Below are 20,421 nucleotides of genomic sequence, written 5' to 3' on the forward strand. Positions count from 1 at the left end.
TCGGTAAATAAAGGATCATTTTTACATCTGACGTCTATCAAGGCAGGCGATGAATAGGTGTTTAGTATTTCTGTTCAAATGATTGTAGGGTAAATGCTACTTCCATGGACAGATATTACTCAAATTTAAGATATAATAATTCAAAACCTGCTCCCCATAACTGGTTTGCAGATGATTTGGGGAAATCTTAGGAAATTTTGTAGGATGAGTAGATTGTTTTGTAGTTTGAAAACATGCAACAGCAGCTGAAATGGAAAGGATAGTGGTATCAAGATTGAAAGGAAATGTCCATTCTATGGTGTAAATGTATTTTTCTACACAGAATTCTTTAAGCTTCAAAACGAGAATGTAATGCAAAGGTTATATTCTTCTTAACTTCTACCTAAATCAGGAAAAAATGAGGAAAGGAGAAGAAAGAAATCACATGATAATACCCCAAATGGTTTGGAAGAGGCAGAGCGAGGAAAAAAAAACAAGACCAACATCCTGTAAAGTCCGGCCCCCCAGCCCCAGCTCTGGCCCACAGTCTGGACCCCCAGCTCTGGCCCCGGGTCACAGTCCAGTCCCTCAGCCACAGCCCACAGCCCAGCCCCCCAACCCACAGTCCCAAACCCCCAGCTCTGGCCTCGGCCCGCAGTCCAGATCCCCAGCCCTGGCCCACAGTCTGGACCTCCAGCTCTGTCCCCAGCCCAGACCACCCGACCCCAGCCCACAGTCCGGACCCCCAGCTCCAGCCCATAGCCTGGACCCCAGCTCAGGCCATATATCTTGCTTGCACTCTGGACCTGGCTCACATTTACACTCATGAGTAAGCCGGACTGTCAGAATTTCCAAACAAGCAGATGCCAGATTATCAATGTTTTATTTGTACACAGCCCTAGCAATACTCTATTTAAGAAGGTAAAAGAATTGGTATTGTATACTACTGTAAGTTGTAGTGCAAAATACAACATCATATTTTATCACATTCAGTTGATATAAAACATTTGATATCTGAAGAGCTGTACTTACATAGGGGAGTGTCTCCAATGCTTCTGTATTGACAATAATGGGAATAGGGCTTGCCTGTAAGTAAACAAAAATAAAGTCAAACCTATTTGCTGGGTATTGTTAAGTATCTAAGTGAGAGTTGGTCTCTCAATGTTCCTACTCTTAAAAATTACACAAATTTATATCTTAGTATGCAGTACTATATTAAAATGACCAGGAAAATGAAAGTGACATTATTTTAAAAAATAAGCTAACAAAAATATTTTATCCCTGGTTTTGCATATTCATTTTACGTTATTTCAGAAATCTATCCATTGATTTAATTGTATGACAGCCCCTTGATAAAATAAGAATTTTAATTACTTGTTGAACTACTCATGTCCAAAATATAACTGACAACCTGTTACATCACCAAGGTTGCAAACTGTCTAGTTCAGTTTCCGGTCATGACTGGAGGGATGGAGCCAATAGCAGGAGAAAAGAGATTGTAACAAATCACGGAAGGTGGCAGCTCTGGTCTTCCCATATATAGCTGGACTGTAGTCTAATAAAAATTATAAAAGCTATTCTGCAAATAAAATTTACCCAGTCAAGAGGTGAAACTTTTGGTATTGGTATTGGTTTATTATTATCACTTGTACCGAAGTACAGTGAAAAAGTTGTCTTGCATACCGTTTGTACAGATTAATTCATTGCACAGTGCAGTTACATTGAGTTAGTACAGAGTGCATTGAGGTAGTACAGGTTAAGAAAAGCAATAACAGAGTAGAGAGTTCCACTCTTACATTAGAAACAAAACTATCATGTGGAAAATGTAGATCAGAGTTGATGAATGTAGATTGTATTTTATTGTAAACTGCAAGTCTTCATCGAGAGATGTTTCCTTTCAGAATAACAATTGAGGACAAATTTCCTTTTTTTTCTTCTGAGAAGTCGTGACTGTGTTATTTAGATCCCCAGACAGTAGCTGTAATAATAGATCCTATAATTTTTATATGATCCACCTGAAGAAGCCAACTACATCAGAACAACTAGGATGCTGTGTGTTCTTTTGTTCATATTTATTTTTTAAATGTGCTACATATAGAACAAACCAAAAAATACAATTTAGTATGCAACCATTAAAAAACCATGCAGAGCACATTTCAGCATTCATGTAACTCAAACAAATTCTCATCCCAAATTTAAACTTAGACATTTCAAATATAAGGCAAAATATGCCCCAATTTCTGAACCAGAACCCGCAGTTAAAAATAGAAATAATACTGTATTAATGTGAACGGTGATTTAGCAATTAATCCTGAATATTAGACTTGGTTTCAACATGAAGCCTCAAAATGTAATTAAAGATTTAAAATTTTATTAAAATTATAAACAGCTTATCATATTAGAAGTCCAGGTCCTGGCACCTTGTAAATATATGAATCAAATAATACCTAAACTCTGATAGACCAGTGGCTTCAGTTAGTGCTGTGAAATCACTTGGAATATTAGCCTAGCAGCAAACACTTCAAGTTACTAAAGAGTTAAATACAATTAATAAATCAAGAGGCTTGGGTTCCTTAAATTTGCTAGGTTCAGTGAAAAATTGTATAAAAAAGCATTCAACAATTTACACACAGAAAATTTTATTCTCTACCCATTTGTTACAGGCGGGTCGATATCTATTTCTGCTAAAAATAACTCGAAGAAAATTATAGTATTGATTAGCCCCTTTTTTTTGTTGAATAATACAAGTTAAATCATTTATCTGGATTTTATGTAAATTGCTTGAAGAAATTTGTTAAATCATATTTAAAGGATTTGGTTAATGTAGCACTTTTCATCACCTTAGGACTAAAAGCACTGTTCAGTCAATGTAGGAAATACAGCAACCCTTTTGCACATATCAAGCTTCTGCAAACAGCAAAGTGATTGTGACCCGATTACATTTTACAAATGCTGAATACAGAGGTGTAACATTGACCAGAATACTGAAGGTAGTACTCTGTTGTTCTTTGAAATAGTAATGAATCTTTTACATCCGGAAGAAGTCTAGCATCACGCCCGGAAGACAGCATTTCTAACAATGCAGCAAACCTTCATTAATACAATGAAGTTTTTTTTGGCCTCAAGTCTCTAGAGTGGCACTTGAATGCACTGACTCAGATAAGAGTCCTATTTCACAAAGTCATTCAAGCAAGACAATGTCATATAAGTAGCCATACAACAAAAGTAGCTTATTTTCTTGGATAAAACAAGCATGGATGCTGGAATTCTGAAATAAAAACAGAAAATGCTGTCAACACCCAACAGGTCAGGAAGCTTCAGTGGAGAGAGATATAGCATTAATGTTTCAGGGTGATGAACCTGCAATAGCAGTCAATTAAGAGACACAAGAGACTGCAGATGCAGTCAATTAATTGCTTTGAACTTTCTGATCATTTTGGGGAAACAATCAATCTACAAAAGGTCTCCAAATTTTGTTTACAGATTCTACACATTACTTTTTAATCATCCAAAGCTTACATAACTAAGACGTGAAACATTGTTTTCACTTCTATTTTAAGAGGATGAAAAAGATCTGCAACATATCAGAATTCATAAATATGGTTATTATTTGATGTAAACCAACCTATTTGGAGAGAAAAACTCAAGTAAACTTGAGAAGATTTGGTTGCATCGTCCAGGGAACAGCCAACAGCCAGTAAAACTTCTGCCTGATCCTTTTTTATTTATTTTTATTCAAATTATTTCCTGTATATAGGACTCACTAAGAATAAAAATGCAACTTGCTTCCTTTGTTTGTATATTTATAATGGAGTCTTGAAAACAACCTGCTGGAACTTTACCATGCAGAAGGGACTTCAATAATGTACACAGACTGGATGAGCTGTAGGTATTCTACTTAACATAGACAATTAAGAGGAACAGGGGTGCAGTGACACAGGCTCAATCCTGACTGGGCTTTCTCCGGGTGCTCCTGTTTCCTCCCACAATCCATAAATATGTGGGCTGGTAGGTTACTTTGCCCACTATAAATTGCCCCTAGTGAATAGGTGAATGGTAGAATCTAGGAGGGAGTTAATAGAAATCTGGGGAGGAAAAAAATGGATTAATGTAGGATTAGTGCAAACAATGGGTGCTTGATAGTTAGCATGCATTCAATGGGCTGAAGGGCCTGTTTCTGTGCTGTATATCTTTATGAATTTATAAAAGTTGACAGAGATTTAAGACCATGAATATTTTTGATAAATTAGATACAATAGTAACATTTGTAGCCATCTGGAATGCATGATGAGCAAAGAAGCCAACTTAATTGCAATTGATAGTCTGTTGGAAGAGGGAATGTAAAACCAGACTGCTGATTCAACTGATGTCACATGCTAAGAGTCACCTTAGAAAGGACTCTATATCAGGAGATTGAAAAGGGAACAATGGAGCAGATGTGTCCTACTTGCACAGTTCTTGGATGGATGATCTCCGAATTACAAGAGTCCTAGAAAGAGCATCAAACAAATATTTTGGAAGATTATTAGAGATATATTAAAAAAGACATCAGAGACATAAGTAGCGATAACACGAGACCAACCATTGCAAAGACGACTCTGAGTTGGAGTTCAGAGAAAGCTAGTTGCCCTCAGAGTGAACCTGGCTAGTTCCACCAAACTGGATAACATTGGGTCTGAATGTTTGACGCAGTTGCTAAGACGTATTAAGTTGTAAAAATGTTTAAGCTAGGTAGTAAGCAGTAGTAAAGAGACTTTAAGTATAACTGAGCTGAATGGTCCTTTGCTCGATATGTTAGTTGACCCAGAGAACATATAAAAGAACTCAGGATCAATACAAGACATAAAAAGAGTATCTGCAGGACTAGGATAAAGAACCAGTCCGAGACAATAATTAAACTGGCCTGCTTCTGTGCTACATCATTCTATGATTCAATAAAATATCATTAATAACTGAATGTGACTATTATATATAGTAAAATCAGATACAGTTACAGTTAGTATATTTAATCCATTTTTATAAGCTTTATCTTTAGCTGCTTGATTATTGCTGTTGCTTTAAGTAATAAAACTTGACCCAGCTAAAGGAATTATGCCTAACTTTTCCCATTCCTTTTCAAGCAAAAACACAACGGTGATGTCACAACCATAATGAGAAGCACGTCATAAGAAATCACAGCATCTCTGATTCACTGCTCTGGCATCTCATGCTTCCACTCTGAATTGTCATTGTCCCCAGTCATTTTCCAAGTTATGATGCAATTTCTGCTTTTATTAATCAACAATGGTGATCAGTGAATCACTGGATCACCCCAAAATATATGGTTCACTGTTCTTTAGTGAAGGAAACATGCCATTTTTTCACGGTTTGAAATACTTTAGGAAACCATTCCAGTATATCGAATAGCTACAAAAAAAATTATGAGAATAAAACTAAACAGATCGCACGACCACAATCTAAACATCACATCTTGAATGTTATAATGTATTATCTAGTCTAGTCACAACAATCCTGATGTGCAAAACTGGGCAAGCTATTCTGTAGTCAACCTAAGAACAGTCAAATTATATTCTTAAATTCATCTTTCAATCAACAGTCCAGATTCCAAAATCAACACTTCTGTGTATGGTCTGTCCCAATGGAAGCACATACTCACCAGAAGCTACAAAACATTGAATACACAGTCAAAGGGAAATAGATATGGAAGTCCTCAACACTTGGTAGGATCTCACTGGATTTGGTCCACGATCACATTCACCCACATGCTAGAACTGCAATCATACTTACCACCTGCAACCCCTTAAATCCTTTCAGTGATGATTTGTTGCAGCCATTCTGCATATGAAGCAGGCTATAAGCAATGTTTAAGTCAGGCAGTAAAACCTAACACTCTGCCCCTCCCTACATCCCTGAGCTTTCCCTGTTTTAAATGGTACAGATAAAACTATTTGCGTATAATTTAAACAATAAAGCTTTAAAAATCATATATACAAAATGTAAAAAGTTAAAGATAAAGAATTTACTAAAAAACATATTTATGTTATGGTAATTAATTTTTGAAACATGAATGCATTAATTAAATAAATGTATTCACTAAGTTAAAGTAAGGAAAAACTAATTTTAGAGATTGGTGGCCCCATTCAAATGAAAGGAGCTGCACTACATGCACCCTCAAAGGATGGCATAAAGCTGATGAGCCAGATGTGCAGTGTTTACGCCTCACAGCTCAGACATATGTAATGTCCCCTGGAGCCAATATGAGACCATGAACAGAGCCAAGGAGTCCAAGCCATCCATGTCATCCCACAAGTTCTGCAATTCTCTACATCCAACAATCAGCCCATTTAGTCCTTCCTCATAAAGTCACATAGCAACAAGTCAAAAGTGGGCAAGAAGATGTCCATCTGATTACATTCAATGGTTCATCGAATCAATATTCCTCCATGTTGAATAGTATTTTGAAGAAACATTGAGAGTTTATTTCTATACTTTAAGGGTTGCACATATCACAAGAAAGATCAATATTTATTGCCAATAAATGAAAATATAAAAGAAATTAGATGATGGAAATCTGAACATTGATGCCATTCCATTCTCTCTGTTCCTCCACCTCCATCTTATCTGCTCTGATGGCAAGACTGTCCACACAGGTGCCTCTGAGATGTCTTCCTTCTTGCCTCCCCTCTACCATAGTTGATAGGGCCATTGACCTCATCTCATCCATTTCTTGCACCTCCAGTCTCATCCCCTCTCCTCCGAGACAGAGCTGATCACACTTTCCATCCCACAAGCCTCAACATTCAGTGGATTATCCTTCACAATTTCCACCACCTTTAATGTGATTCTACCTCTGGATATTTCTTCTATCTTTCCTTCCCCTCTCCTTTCAGCATTCCTAAGGGATTCTTCCCTTCATGACTACCCAGTACACTATTCCATCTCCACCAATCACTCCCCTTCTCACCAGACTTTCCCATCCAAGCACAGGAGATACATCTGTCCTTTTACCTCTTCCCTTTTGCACCACCCATGGACAAACAGTCCTTCCAATTCACTTGCACTTCTTTCAGTCGAGTGTACTCCATTTGGTATTCACAACATAAATTCCTCTACATTGGAGAAACCAAATGTATATGGATATCTGCTTCACAGAGCATCTGTGTTTAATCTGCAGGGGTGACCCTTAGCTTCCTGTTGCCTGCCATTTTAATTCTCCATCCTACTCCCACTCTAACCTACAGATTTGTGGCCTCTTGCACTGTTATAATGAGGCCCAATGTAAGCCTGAGGCACAGCACCATATGGGCACATTGCAGCTTTCTGGATTCAGTATCAAATTCAACAATTTCAGGAAACTAGCTTTCTGTTTTTATCAGAATTGGCCGGTTCTGCTGTAGTTTATTCTTCTATAATATTGGCCCAGTTGCTTTCTCTCTGCCAGCTGGGAATTTCCTACAGATCTGCATTCACAGTTTTACCTTTGTATTTGTTTTCTAACTGCCGTCATTTCACATTTGAATTGTTCCTTTCCTCATGTTCTTTCTCTAACTTCCCTCATTAACCCAACAACCAGATAAATTCAGCTTAACCTCACACCAACCCTGGCCTTATCTGTCAGAGATATTTCATTTATCCTATCCTATCCCTCCCATTCCCCACCCCCCATCTTCTCTGCAACTTAAAACTAATTTATTTTCTCTCTTTCCTAGTTCTGACAAAGGGCCTTTGACCTAAAATATGAACCCTATTTTTCTTTCCATAGATGTTGCCTGACCTGCTGAGTGTTTCCAGCATTTCCGGTTTCATCCATTTATTTAATTATTTATTGTCCATTTCAAGGTTCCCTCAAGAAGCTAACAGTAGTGTTCATAAATCGTGTATTGAAAATGCTGTACATAGTTCTATTAGGTAGGATGTTTCCATATTTTGTCTAAGCAACAATATAGGATCAGTGATATATTTTCAAACCAGAAAGGTGCATTATTTGGAATATCACCATGTTCTGCTCCAAGTGCCTTCTGTGATTATCCTTCCAGGTGGTACTGTTTGTGGGTTGGCAAGATGCTGATCAAGAAGCCTTGGCAGGTTGCCTCAATAGATCTTGTAGATGGTGCAGCAACATGTTTCAGTGGTGGAGTGTGTGAATGTTTAAGTTGCTGCATGGGCTGCCAATCAAACAGGCTGGTTTGTCCTGGATTGTGCAGGACTTTTTCCAGTGTGATTGGAGCTCCACCATCCAGGCAAGCAAAGGGGCTTCCACCACACTGCTGACTTGAGCATGCAATTGATACGGAGTCCAGAGATGAGTCACTTGCCACAGAATACTAGCCTCTAACCTGGAGGTCATAGTATATACTGTAGGTGGATAATCCAGTGACATTTCAGAACAACTGCTGTTAACCAAAGGAGGTTACTAGGCTCATCCATGTTTAAGATGGCCATTGCTTAGAGTTGTGCAGCATAAATGCTACCTGCCAATTAGCAGCCCAAGACTGAAGAGAGAATCTTACAGCCTCATCATAATTTTTGGTGGAACTGTTAGCATTACATCTCCCGGCATCATCATTCAATGAGTAACAAGTAACCGAAAATGTAACTGCATTAGCCACATGAAGATAGTAAAGTTACTGGACCAGCAGCCAGAGTTTTGGATCACTAATCCATAGGCATGGTTTCAATTGAACTGGGGCAACTGAGAAATTAAAAATAATGAAGTACATCTTGTATTTAAAATAAAGCTATTCTGGGTAACAATGGGACTTCTGGATTGTCATAAAAATCCTCTGGTTCAGAGATGGAAATTTGCTATTCCTATCTAGCCTAGCCTCCCAACCCATCAATGTGGTTTTCACTCTAATTCACTCTGCCCTCTTATTTCAGGGGTAATTAGGAATGGACAAAAATATGCCAACATTTTAAAAAAGTACAGACCAGAGGCTGGTATCCTGTGAGTCACTCATTGCCTGCTCCCCAAAACCTTTCCATCATCTGCAAGACACAAGCCAGAAGTATGATGAAATAATCTATACTACTTGAGAGCAACACTGAAGAGGTTAATGCTATCTAGAAAAAAAGCAGTCTCTCTATTTCACACACCATCCACTGCCTCAAGTATTCACAATCTCTATCATGGCAAGGCATATTTTGACAGCATTTACAAGATGCACTGTAGGTACCTGCTTAGACTGCAATAGCACCTTCCACACACACTTCTCTGGCAGGATTTGGGCATAGGTGCATGTGAACACAGAACCAACAAATTCTCCACTATACTGACTTGGATACATGTTACACTTCAGTCATCATTACTGGGTTAAAACCTTTTGGAGTCCCCTACAAAACAGAACTGTGGGAGTAAGTTGACAAAAGAAGCTGCAGATGCTGGAATCTAGAACAAAAAGCAGAACATTGGAAGAACTCAGCGGGTCAGGCAGCATTTGTGAAGGCAAAAGGTTGGTGGGAGAGAGGCTGGTAGAGGATAGGTGGAACCAGATGGGGAAGGGATGATGGGCAGATTGAATCAGGTTCCATCTGATTCCACCTGTCACCTACCAATCTTTGTTCCACCCCACCTGGTTCTTTCCTTTTCCATCTCAGTTCTGAATCAGGGTCTCAAATCAAGATGTTGATTTACACCTTTTGTGTCCACAGATGCTGCTTGACCCATTGAGTTCTTCCAGCATTCTCTATTTTTTTTAAGTGGGAGTATGTTCTCCATTTGTGCAGTGGCAATCCAAAAAGATGGCTAACTTTTTGGCAGTGCCTAAATCCTGTGAATTTTTTTAAAAATCTAGATTTAATATTTTAACAAATTAACTTCAGCATTCGGGAAGGCGATACTCTGTCCTATCACCACAATTTACTTACAGAAGATTCACTTGATGATGAGGAGAAATGTTCACTCTAATTAGTCTTCTGATGCTGCTATCTGATAAATTCAGCTAATTGTTTGATTTCTGGATACCTGTTGTAATGTGTTGTAAAGCACTCTTTGAATTGTGTGTAGTTTGTAAATATGTTAAAGTTGACTGCAATAAAAAAAATTCAAGCAGATTACTTCCATATGTAAAGAGATCAAATAGTTGAAAATCTCAGTACTAATTCTGAATTTCATAAACACATGAATTGTATTTGACTAATTAATGTTCAGAAAGTAAATAAATCCTTAAAGGTGGTATTTGTGACAAAAAGATCAAAGGGAAATACTACATCTACATCTTCACATTTCTGCCTGTAAATATGCCCATAACTGGGCAACTCATGAGCAAAGACAGCAGCATAGCCCTCTACTTGGTAAAGCAGCAGTTACAAGACACACATGCTATCCTAATGACCTCTATGAAGGCAGGGCAAATGTCTGTAGATTTGCCAGCTTTGAAGCCATTGGCCACCATATCAGAGTAACCTGATGTACGTACAGCAGATCCATTCAAATAATTGAGAGAAATCCCCTTCTAGGTTTTTGTTTGACTCAAATAAGTCAGTTTAAAATGTCTTCAATACCTTTCTAAGAGTATTCTTCACAAATGTTCAATTTAAACACTATGTTTAACAGTTGGTGAGAGTATAGATTGAACTGCATCTGCTATTAAAGCTATTCTGATCAGTGCAGCAAGTCACTTGCACCGAGAGAGGCCCCTCACAGCCTTAAACCTTACCAATGAGCTGGTAGCTGGCTTCTCAAGTGAGGACTAACAAGGGGCCTTGTAGGAAGAAACTACATAGTTCAGAGCTCAGGCAAATGGCAACCTCAGGGCAGTGAAAGATCTGCCTCTTATTATCTGAAGACTTTGCCAGAATGAGATGAAGAATAATAAACTTCTTTCAACAGTCAGCAGATTAGGATAAGTTATTCCTTGTACTCTATAACAACTTGAAAAAAAAAATTATCTTCTGCAAATCTTCAACTTATAAATAGGCTCATTTAGTAGCTTTAGATCACATGAGGAGCATTTGATATTAACTATCTCAGGAACTAGGAAGACTCAAATGCATCAAATAAGAATTCCAGTAAGGATGTATAATGTGCATAAATGTTAAGGTATCCACTTTGCTAGAGAAAAAACAAAGGTCGAGTATTATTTAAATGGTGACAGATTCAGAAATGTTGAAGGACAAAGGAATCTGGGTGTCCTTGTAGAATAGTCACTGGAAGTAAACATGCAGTTACAGCAAGCAGTTCAGAAGGAAAATTTATGTTGGCCTTCTCTGCAAGAGGTCTTGAGTATAGGAGCAAGCATGTCTTGCTAAATTACACCAAGCCTTTAGGAGAGGGCACCTGGAATATTGCTTGCAGTTTTGGTCCTCTAACCTAAGAGAGATACAATGAAGGTTTACCTACTGATTCCTGAGTTGATAGGACTGTCAAATGAAGAAAGATTGGGTCATCTAGGTTTACATTCTTTTACACCTTAGAGGAATGAGAGCAGATTTCATTGAAATATGTAAACTTCTGAGAGGATTTGACAGATTTATTGTCTATTTACAATAACATAGAAGGTGGCCATTCAGCCCATGGGGTCCATTCTGGCTCCCAGGAGAAAAAGCTCATTACTCCAATTCCTTTTCTCCTTCTTTCCCTGTACCACTGTAACTTATTCTCTCCCACACATGCCCATCAACTTCCCTTTGATTCTTTTTGCCTCTAACCTGTAGTAAGTAGTAACTTACAGGAATCAATTAACCCACCAGCATATTTTTGAGACGTGGGAGGACAGAACCAGGGCACCCAGAGAAACCCACATGGTTATATAGTCAATGTCCCAAAGCTGTGAGGCAGTTGCACGAAAAGCTGTGCCATTATACTACAGGGAGGACGTTTCCCCTGATTTGTGGATCTAGAGTTTCCGCATACAGTGAAGTCACTTAGCATGAGATGAGGTGAAATTTCTTCACTCAGTTGGTGTTGAACTGGTTAAATTCTCTACGACATAAGGTGTAGTGGCCACATCACTGAATGAAGTAGGTATATTTTGAAACATCAATGCATATGGTGAAAGAACAGGAATTTAATATTGTGATGGAGGATCTCAACCATAAAAGTATTGAATGGCAGAGCAGGGTCAAGGGGCCAAATGGCCTTCCCTTCCTCCTATTTTCCTTTGTTTCCATCAACTTACTTTTATCATGATTAAATAGTGAACCCAAGTAACACTAAAAGTCCAATAAAGAACAAACAATGGAGGTTTCAAATTGCAAGGAAGACATTCTGCTTACAGGAATTTTACATGCGAGTAGAACAGCCGAAAAGATCACAGCAAATTGTCTGAGGAAATGGCAATTTACAAAGCACATGTCAAGAATCACCAAATTTTGTATATCTTATACTTCAAAACTTAGTAACATTTAGCATTTACTTTATAATCAATACATAAAGCTATTCTGTATTCAGGCAAATAATTATTACAAGTGCACTCCTAATGTCAAATTCTGGCCTGGATTTTTCAGTGAAATTCCAGCCATTAATTGATATCATGTTTGAGATACTCACATTTGCACTCACAAATTGGAAAGCCCTGAACTCGCTAACAACTATATGTTTCATTCCTCATTAAACCTAGTGATGGAGTTGCGGAATCTGCCCAAACGAACTGCTCGAGAAAGGGCACCACCATTTATTTGAAGGGAAAGAAAAGTGTGCAAAGGATGAAGACAAGTTGTTCCTAATTTACAATATTTTTGAATTGTTTCAAAAGTTTCTAAGTTTGGAACCGACAGCTTGTTTTATGCCAGACTCAGTATCAAAAAAAGCTTGTGTGATTTACTTGTAATATTCACTTGTCTCAATCTAGAGAGCAAACTGAAGTGTGCTTGACTTTTAAACTTAAAAAAGATGAAGTTTAAAAATTTTCAATAGCTTTCAAATATCAAAAAAACTCCACAAGTTATCACCATGCTGTAACAGAAGCCACAGCTTCTGTTACAAAAGCCACAGAAGCTTACAATCAAAGAATTTTCTGAATTTAAGGGCAAAACTTATTCTGACCCCATCCTCCATGTGACAGGTATTAGACCTAAAAGGCTATGCCATTGAGATTCTAACAATGCATGAAGCAAGCTGGCTTAGGGTGAGCCATACCAAGCTAGTAACAGCATTATTTGTAGATCACTAGCATATGTGCAGATAACTGATTGCTGATACAAATTGCAGCCAATATATTATTTTAATATATGACCGTAAGACCACAAGGCATAGGAGCAGAATTAGGCCATTTGGCCCATTGAGTCTGCTCTGCCATCCTCCCAACCCCATTTTCCTGGCTTCTCCCTGTAACCTTTGACACCCTTACTAATCAAGAACCTATTAACCTCTGCTTTAAATATACCCAATGACTTGGCCTCCACAGCCATCTGTGGCAATGAATCCCACATATTCACCACCTTCTGGCTAAAGAAATTCCTCCTCTGTTCTAAAGGGATGTCCTTTTATTCTGAGGCTGTGCCCTCTGGTCCTAGATTCTCCCACTACTGGAAACATCCTCTCCACGTCCACTCTATCCAGGCCTTTCAATATTTGGTAGGTTTCAATGAGTTACCCCTCATCCTTCTAAACTCCAGTAATTACAGGCACAGGGCCATCAAACACTCCTCGTACATTAACCCTTTCATCCCCAGGATCATTCTTGTAAGCCTCCTCTGGACCCTCTCCAATGCCAGCACATCCTTAGATATGGGGCCCAAAACAGCTCACAATACTCCAAATGTGGTCTGACCAACAACTTATAAAGCCTCAGCATTACATCCTTGCTTTTGTACTCTAGTCCTCTCAAAATAAATGCAAACATTGCATTTGCCTTCCTTACTACCAACTCAACCTGCAAGTTAACCTTTGGAGAATCATGCACTGGGACCCCCAAGTCCCTTTGCACCTCCGATTTCTGAATTTTTCCCCCTTTTAGAAAACAGTCTACGCCTTTATTCCTTCTACCAACTTCCCTACACTGTATTCTATCTGCCACTTCTTTGTCCATTCTCCCAACCTGTCCAAGTCCTTCGGCAGACTCCCTGTTTCTTCAACACTACCTGCCCCTCTACCTATCTTTGTGTCATCTGCAAACTTGGCCACAAAGCCATCAACCACATCATTAACATATAACATGAAAAGTAGCAGACCTCACGCCGACACCTGGGGGACACCACTAGTCACCAAATAAAGCAATAGAAGATGTGAAACAGGAAATTTATCAAACATTTCATAACTATCCACAGGAAAAGCATTACCAGCTGTTCAGAAATATCACATTCTGGATTTCGTGCAAAAATAACAAAAGAGTCAAAATTTATCAGTGATGGCCCATGAAGATAACAGCAACCTGTGTGCTGCCCTGGTTGAATTAAGTCTTAGTTAATTCAAGTTTTTGAAGTCTGTTGCTCCTTATTTCTTTCAGATTTTTTCAGTGCTAAAATGTTTTAAAAGTTTTTTGTTTTAATTGTTTTTGAATACCTGAATCATTCAGAGGGGGTGACCTTTGACTGTTCCAGCTAAGTCAAGGAGTAGGGCAGGCTGGCTGCAATTTATTTCATAACTTTTTTGGGCAGGGCTTGGTTTAGACCCTTCACATGATCCTATTACGGCATGAATGGCCCTGTCACTCAGCAGGGCCTCTCTGTTAAAGAATAGGCTGGCCTTCAAGTTCGTGTCAGAAGGATCATCTGACTTAAGCACTTCTTATTTTTAGAAGTCAGAGGCAAGCATTGAAGGGATGGGGGTGGAGGTCAGGTGGGTGTTACAAATTGTTAACTATAAATTCTGCCTCATTATTCTTATGGTGTTTGATTAGAAACTTTATTCTGTACTATTAGCACTGTATCAGAAATATTAAAAATGTATTATTTAGGTTTGTGAAGACTAAGTAGTTTTCATCTTTGCATCAGATATGCAAAGTGCAGCTTAAAGAATTAAACAGGTCATTGCAATCTTTAAATCAACTTATTGCTTTTAAAACATAAAATAAATGAATAGTACAGGAATTTTGATTGTTAAATCAATTAATGACAATGAAAATCATTGTAATTAAAAGGCATGACTGATTTAATCATAAAATGATCAGTATTTCATTTCCAACCACACCATATTCAAACCTAAAATTATTAACAGATCCTCTTAATTCTGATGCATATCTATTTTTAGTACCATAATTGATAGCAATCTTCTGCAGTGTTTCATGAGACATGATTACTATGTACTGGTCTGAACAGTCATAATGTGCAAATTTGTCAACAATTTTAATGCCAAGCTACAATTTTAATTGCAAAGATGTATAAAAGAAATCAAAAGGGAATTAAATTCGCCTTTCATGAAATTAAAATAGCAGCTTATTTCTCACTTCCCATAGTTTTTTTTTAATATTGAAGTCAATGGGCAGCTACCTAGCTATCATTCCTGCACGCTTGCCCTAAAAACCTGTTTTAACTAAAATATCTCCAAAGCTTCAGAACTTCTACTTTGAATCAGCAAGAGTTCAGTAATTTTTAGTTGACATTAGTTGAATGTGATGTTTTGCATATATATTGGGGTCATAAGATATTGGCCTTTTATCATTCTTGGAGAATAAAGGCAGCCTTAAACACAAAAGCTCTCAGGATGACCTGAACTAATGATCCATTTATTTCTTATGTGATGAAATAACATATTTAGAAGGCTTTGAGAAAAATTAGCACAAACCAACCAAGTATTACAATAACTAGTAGAAAACAACATTTATAAATATACTTAAGCAAGTCAATGACTGATCGGTTTCACTCAGCCATAAAAATGGTATGAAGAGAACTTCAAAAATAGAATATGCAGTTGTTTCCTAAACATCTATGATTATGAAACCAGTCTTAAATCCAATTTTAACATATCCTATAGAATCTTCTTTATTGTATTGGTTACACAGAATTTGAATTCAAAAACATGGTGTAAACATTGTTATCATCCAGTATTGTACAGAATCTACTTTCTGCATTCAACAGAAATTAAATAGTATTTTTCATTCTTATAAGCCACTAATCTTCCTCTAGTATTTTAGTGAGAAAAAATTATTGTGAAATATACTGAAAATTATTAATATGGTCTACAAAGAAAAATAAAATCACAATAATATTTGCCTGTACCTGTTCGTACCAACTGCTGTGAGGAGGACAAGTACATTCAGACCACCAGTCACAGTTAATGCTCTTCAGCCTAGATATGCTATTGCTGGGGCTTCTCAGAGCAGCATCACGCAGTTTAGTTAACTTGGACCGATTTCGGGCTATGGTAACTTCTGAAGTTGGCACAGCTTCAGTATGGTAGTAATATTCTTGTGGCTCATGCCACCAGCCACAGGAGCACTGAAGGTCCCTCACAGTCACTGACATGGTTCTTGCAGCTTCCAAGTCATCTAGACCCCTGCAGCAGCTGTGGTGCATATTTAGGTAAGTTGTCATATTGCCACTATCAGTTTTCAGTCCGGCTGGAAAAAAATCTTGGATTGGTAAATCAGAGTCCTTTTACCTACCCTTCACTACCTTTGCTACAGTTAAAGCAGTGCATCGTGGAAAGCAGTAGAACTACTGAGCATTATCTCATGTCTGATAGCTCTTTGTCGACCAATGATTCAACACACAGAGCACCTTGACAGCATCCTTGCTCTAGGCATAAGCAATCAATGCACTGTTCAGCCAGTTACAGAAGTGGACAATACCATATCAATCTTTATGCAGAGGATCACGCTTACCTGAAGGTAGATTATTCATTAAACATTAGATGATTTTTGCGCCAATCAAAAGCCAATAAAGTAAAAATGCAACTGGATTATATTAACCTTGAACTGATCTTTTGTTTAAAGTAGTGAAATGGATTTGTAAAGTTTAATTCTAATTTCAAAGGGGGATTTTGAAATAGCTATAGTGTTAATTCTACCTTGTTTCTCTTCCAGTTTCTGCACTTGATTACTATGGACTATTTTATAATAGATTTGCACCATAGAATCCTTTTTTTTTAATATGACTAACACGGTAAAAACTGAAGCAGTGTTCAAATACAGCCATTGAATCTGCTGAATTGTTGCACTGATCTGAGATTACCTAAATAATTGGAGCAATAGAGGCACATATTTTTGATCTGAAAAATATATCAAAAAGTACGTTACCTTCAACACCAAACCTGTGAATAGTTCCAACAGAAAACTATAGCAGTCAACAAAAAGAGCGATTATTGCTTTTTTGTATCTCTAAATACTGTCAACAAAATGCTTCAGATTTAGCTAATGCTTCATCTGGTGTAACAATAACAGAGTAAAAAAACTAGCTGTAATTCTGCGACAGATTTTTTTACCTCTGTTTTCATGTTTCTTTCAGGAAGCACAGTACAAACAAGAACTGTTGTGTTTAATACACGGTATCACAATTTGGACACCACTGGTGAATCTGTTCCATCATTGTACTTCTGCAAAAGCTGCCTACAGTATCACTGAAAGTTCTTGAATCTGGTGTCACTTAGTACTTTGTTGGTAGAAAAGGCTGCTCCCTGATCAATGAATCTTGACCAGTCAAGAATCAGGCTTCAACTGTTCTCTTAACATGACAATTTTAGAAATATTAAACATCCTTTCTAGTGTTGATTTAGTGTCACCAACCACATCACATCCATGGGTCCAATCCTACCAATCTCTTCAGATTTCTCTCATTAATTGTGTTTACAGACAAATACATCTTTTGAAGTAGTGATTATATATGTTGATTATTTTAAAATGGTGGTCTATAATATTCCTTCTGGCTGTATGGCTTTCAATATGCCTGCTGAACATCTGTGTAGATACTGGTGATAACCCACGTTGTGTTATCAAGAATCCCGTTCTTTTTCTTGGGCCAATGGGGCTTTGGGTGTCAATACCATAAATGACTTTTACAACACCGAAGAAAAATGCCAGTCATGGTGGATGGCAAACTACAGAGTCTCCTGCACCATCTCCATTTACCTGTTAGGTGCTGGATTTTCTGCTGATCGTCTGCCTTCAGTTGAATATCAAGTTGTTCCTCTTCCTTTGATGAAAGATGAGTTTTCCAATCCTGAAAAGCCATATGTTGGCAGATTTTTTTGCTCCTTGATCTTCAGGTCATTCTTATCAAACTAGTCCTAGTTCTTCTTGTTAGAGAAGCCTGGAATCTCTTCACAGATGCTAATTATAGCAGAATTCAGAGCAGCCCGTAAGCTGTTAACATTTTGCATCTCCTGTTGATAGGAAGTTGACAAGTTGTTTGTAACGGCTGTCTAAGAGGAGGTAGCTTTGTGGGGTCTCTAAAAGCATTGACATTGATCCACATCAATGCTTCAGTTGATGCTAAAGTTTTACAGCCAGGTTGGTGGAGATAATAGAGCAGATAATGCAATAGTCCAGCAGTCACCAGTGCCTGTCATAGCACAGATCATAGAGTAGTAGAGTCATGGAGAGATACAGCACAGAAACAGGCCCTTCAGCCCATCGAGTTCATGCTGACCATCAACCACCCATTTACACTAATACTACATTAATCTCGTTCTGCCCACATTTTATCAACTCCCCTCAGATTCCACCCTTCACCAAACACTAGGGACAGTTTGTGATGCTCAATTAATCTATCGACCGACTCATATTTGGGATACAGGAGGAAACCGGAACCCGAGTAAACCCACGCAGTCACAGGGAGAATGTGCAAATAACACATACAATACCCCAGATCAGGATTGAACCCAGGTCTCCTATGCTGTGAAGCAGTGCCTCTACTAGTTGTGCCTCTTTGCTACCTGTGGATGTCTTTGCATGTCATGTGGACATTTTTGCAGTTCCTCACTCTGAAAATGATGTAATCTAGCTGGAATCAGTGTTTGGACCATGACATTGGTATTGGTATATTATTGTCACTTAGTACAATACAGAACTAAGGTACTGTATTGTACTAAGGTACAGTGAAAAACTTGTCTAGCATACCATTTGTACAGATCAATTCATTACACAGTGCATTGAGGTAGTACAGGGGAAAAAAAAACAGAATACAGAGTAAAGTGTCACAGCTACAGAGGAAGTGCAGTGCAGGTAGACAATAAGGTGCAAGGTCTAAACGAGGAAGATTGTGAGGTCAAGAGTCCATCTCATCATATAAGGGAACCATTCAATAGTCTTATAATAGCGGGATAGAAGCTGTCCTCGAGCCTGGTGGTATGTGCCCTCAGGCTCCTGTATCTTCTGCCTGATGGGAGAGGAGAGAAGAGAGAATGACCCAGGTGGCTGGGGTCTTTGATTATGCTGGCTGCTTCACCAAGACAGTGAGAAGTCCAGACTAAGTCCATGGAGGGGAGGCTAGTTTTCCATGATGTGCTGGGCTGTGTCCACAACTCTCTGCAGTTTCTTGCGGTCACTGGCAGAGCAGTCGCCATACCAAGCCGTGCTGCATCCAGATAGGATGCTTTCTATGGTGCATCAATAAAAGTTGGTGAGTGTCAAAGGAACATGCCAAATTTCTTTAGCCTCCTGAGGAAGTAGAGGCACTGGTGAGTTTTCTTGGCCATGGCTTCTACGTGGTTGGACCAGGACAGGCTATTGGTGATGTTCACTCCTCGGCAGTTGAAGCTGTCAACCCTCTCGACCTCAGCATCACTGATGTAGACAGGTGCATGTGCACTGCCCCCTTTCCTGAAGTCAATGACCAGCTCTTTTGTTTTGCTGACATTGAGGGAAAGGTTGTTGTCATGACACCATGTCACTAAGCTCTCTATCTCCTTCCTCTACTCTGACTCATCGTTATTTGAGATACTGCCCACTACGGTGGTACCATCTGCAAACTTAGAGATGGAGTTAGAGCAGAACCTGGCCACACAACCATGATTGCATAGGGAGTAGAATAGGGGGCTGAGAAGCAGCCTTGTGGGGCACCAGTGTTGAGAATAATTGTGCTAGAGGTGTTGCTGCCTATCCTCATTGATTGCAGTCTGTTGGTCAGAAAGTCAAGGATCCAGTTGCAGAGTGAGGTGTTCAGTCCCAGGTCTCAGAGTTTGGTGATGAATTATAGTATTGAAGGCGGAGCTATAGTCAATAAACAATAGTCTAATGTAGGTGTCTTTACTGTCCAGGTGCTCCAGAGATGAGTAGGGCCAGGGAGACGGCATCCAGTGTAGACCTGTTTCAGCGATAGGTGAATTGCAGTGGGCCGAGGTTTTCCGGGAGGCTGGGGTTAATGTGTGCCATAACCAGCCTCTTAAAGCACTTCATGATGGAGGATGTCAGAGCCACCAGTCAATAGTCATGAAGGCATGTTACCTTGTTCTTCTAAGGTACCGGGATGATAGTGGTCTTCTTAAAACAGGTAGGAACCTCATATTGAAGCAGGGAGAGGTTAACTATGTCTGCAAATACCCCTGCTAGCTGATCAGCACAATATCTGAGGACATGGCCATGAACACCATCCAAGCGAGATGCTTTCCGTGGGTTCACTCTCCGA

The 20,421-nt window shown here is 38.8% G+C and overlaps 1 protein-coding gene across 3 annotated transcripts in view; it reads right to left on the bottom strand.

Annotated features, from left to right (window-relative positions):
• Positions 1-20,421, bottom strand: part of dlg2 (discs, large homolog 2 (Drosophila)) — a 567,102-nt gene that overhangs the window by 322,539 nt on the left and 224,142 nt on the right. For all 3 annotated transcript variants that reach the window (XM_052026014.1, XM_052026016.1, XM_052026015.1), the window contains exon 8: positions 1,012-1,065. In XM_052026014.1, the coding sequence (XP_051881974.1) occupies positions 1,012-1,065 (54 nt within the window). The remainder of the gene's footprint in view (positions 1-1,011; positions 1,066-20,421) is intronic.

Source organism: Pristis pectinata, chromosome 11 (assembly GCF_009764475.1).
Source record: "Pristis pectinata isolate sPriPec2 chromosome 11, sPriPec2.1.pri, whole genome shotgun sequence".
NCBI classification, from domain to species: domain Eukaryota; kingdom Metazoa; phylum Chordata; class Chondrichthyes; order Rhinopristiformes; family Pristidae; genus Pristis; species Pristis pectinata.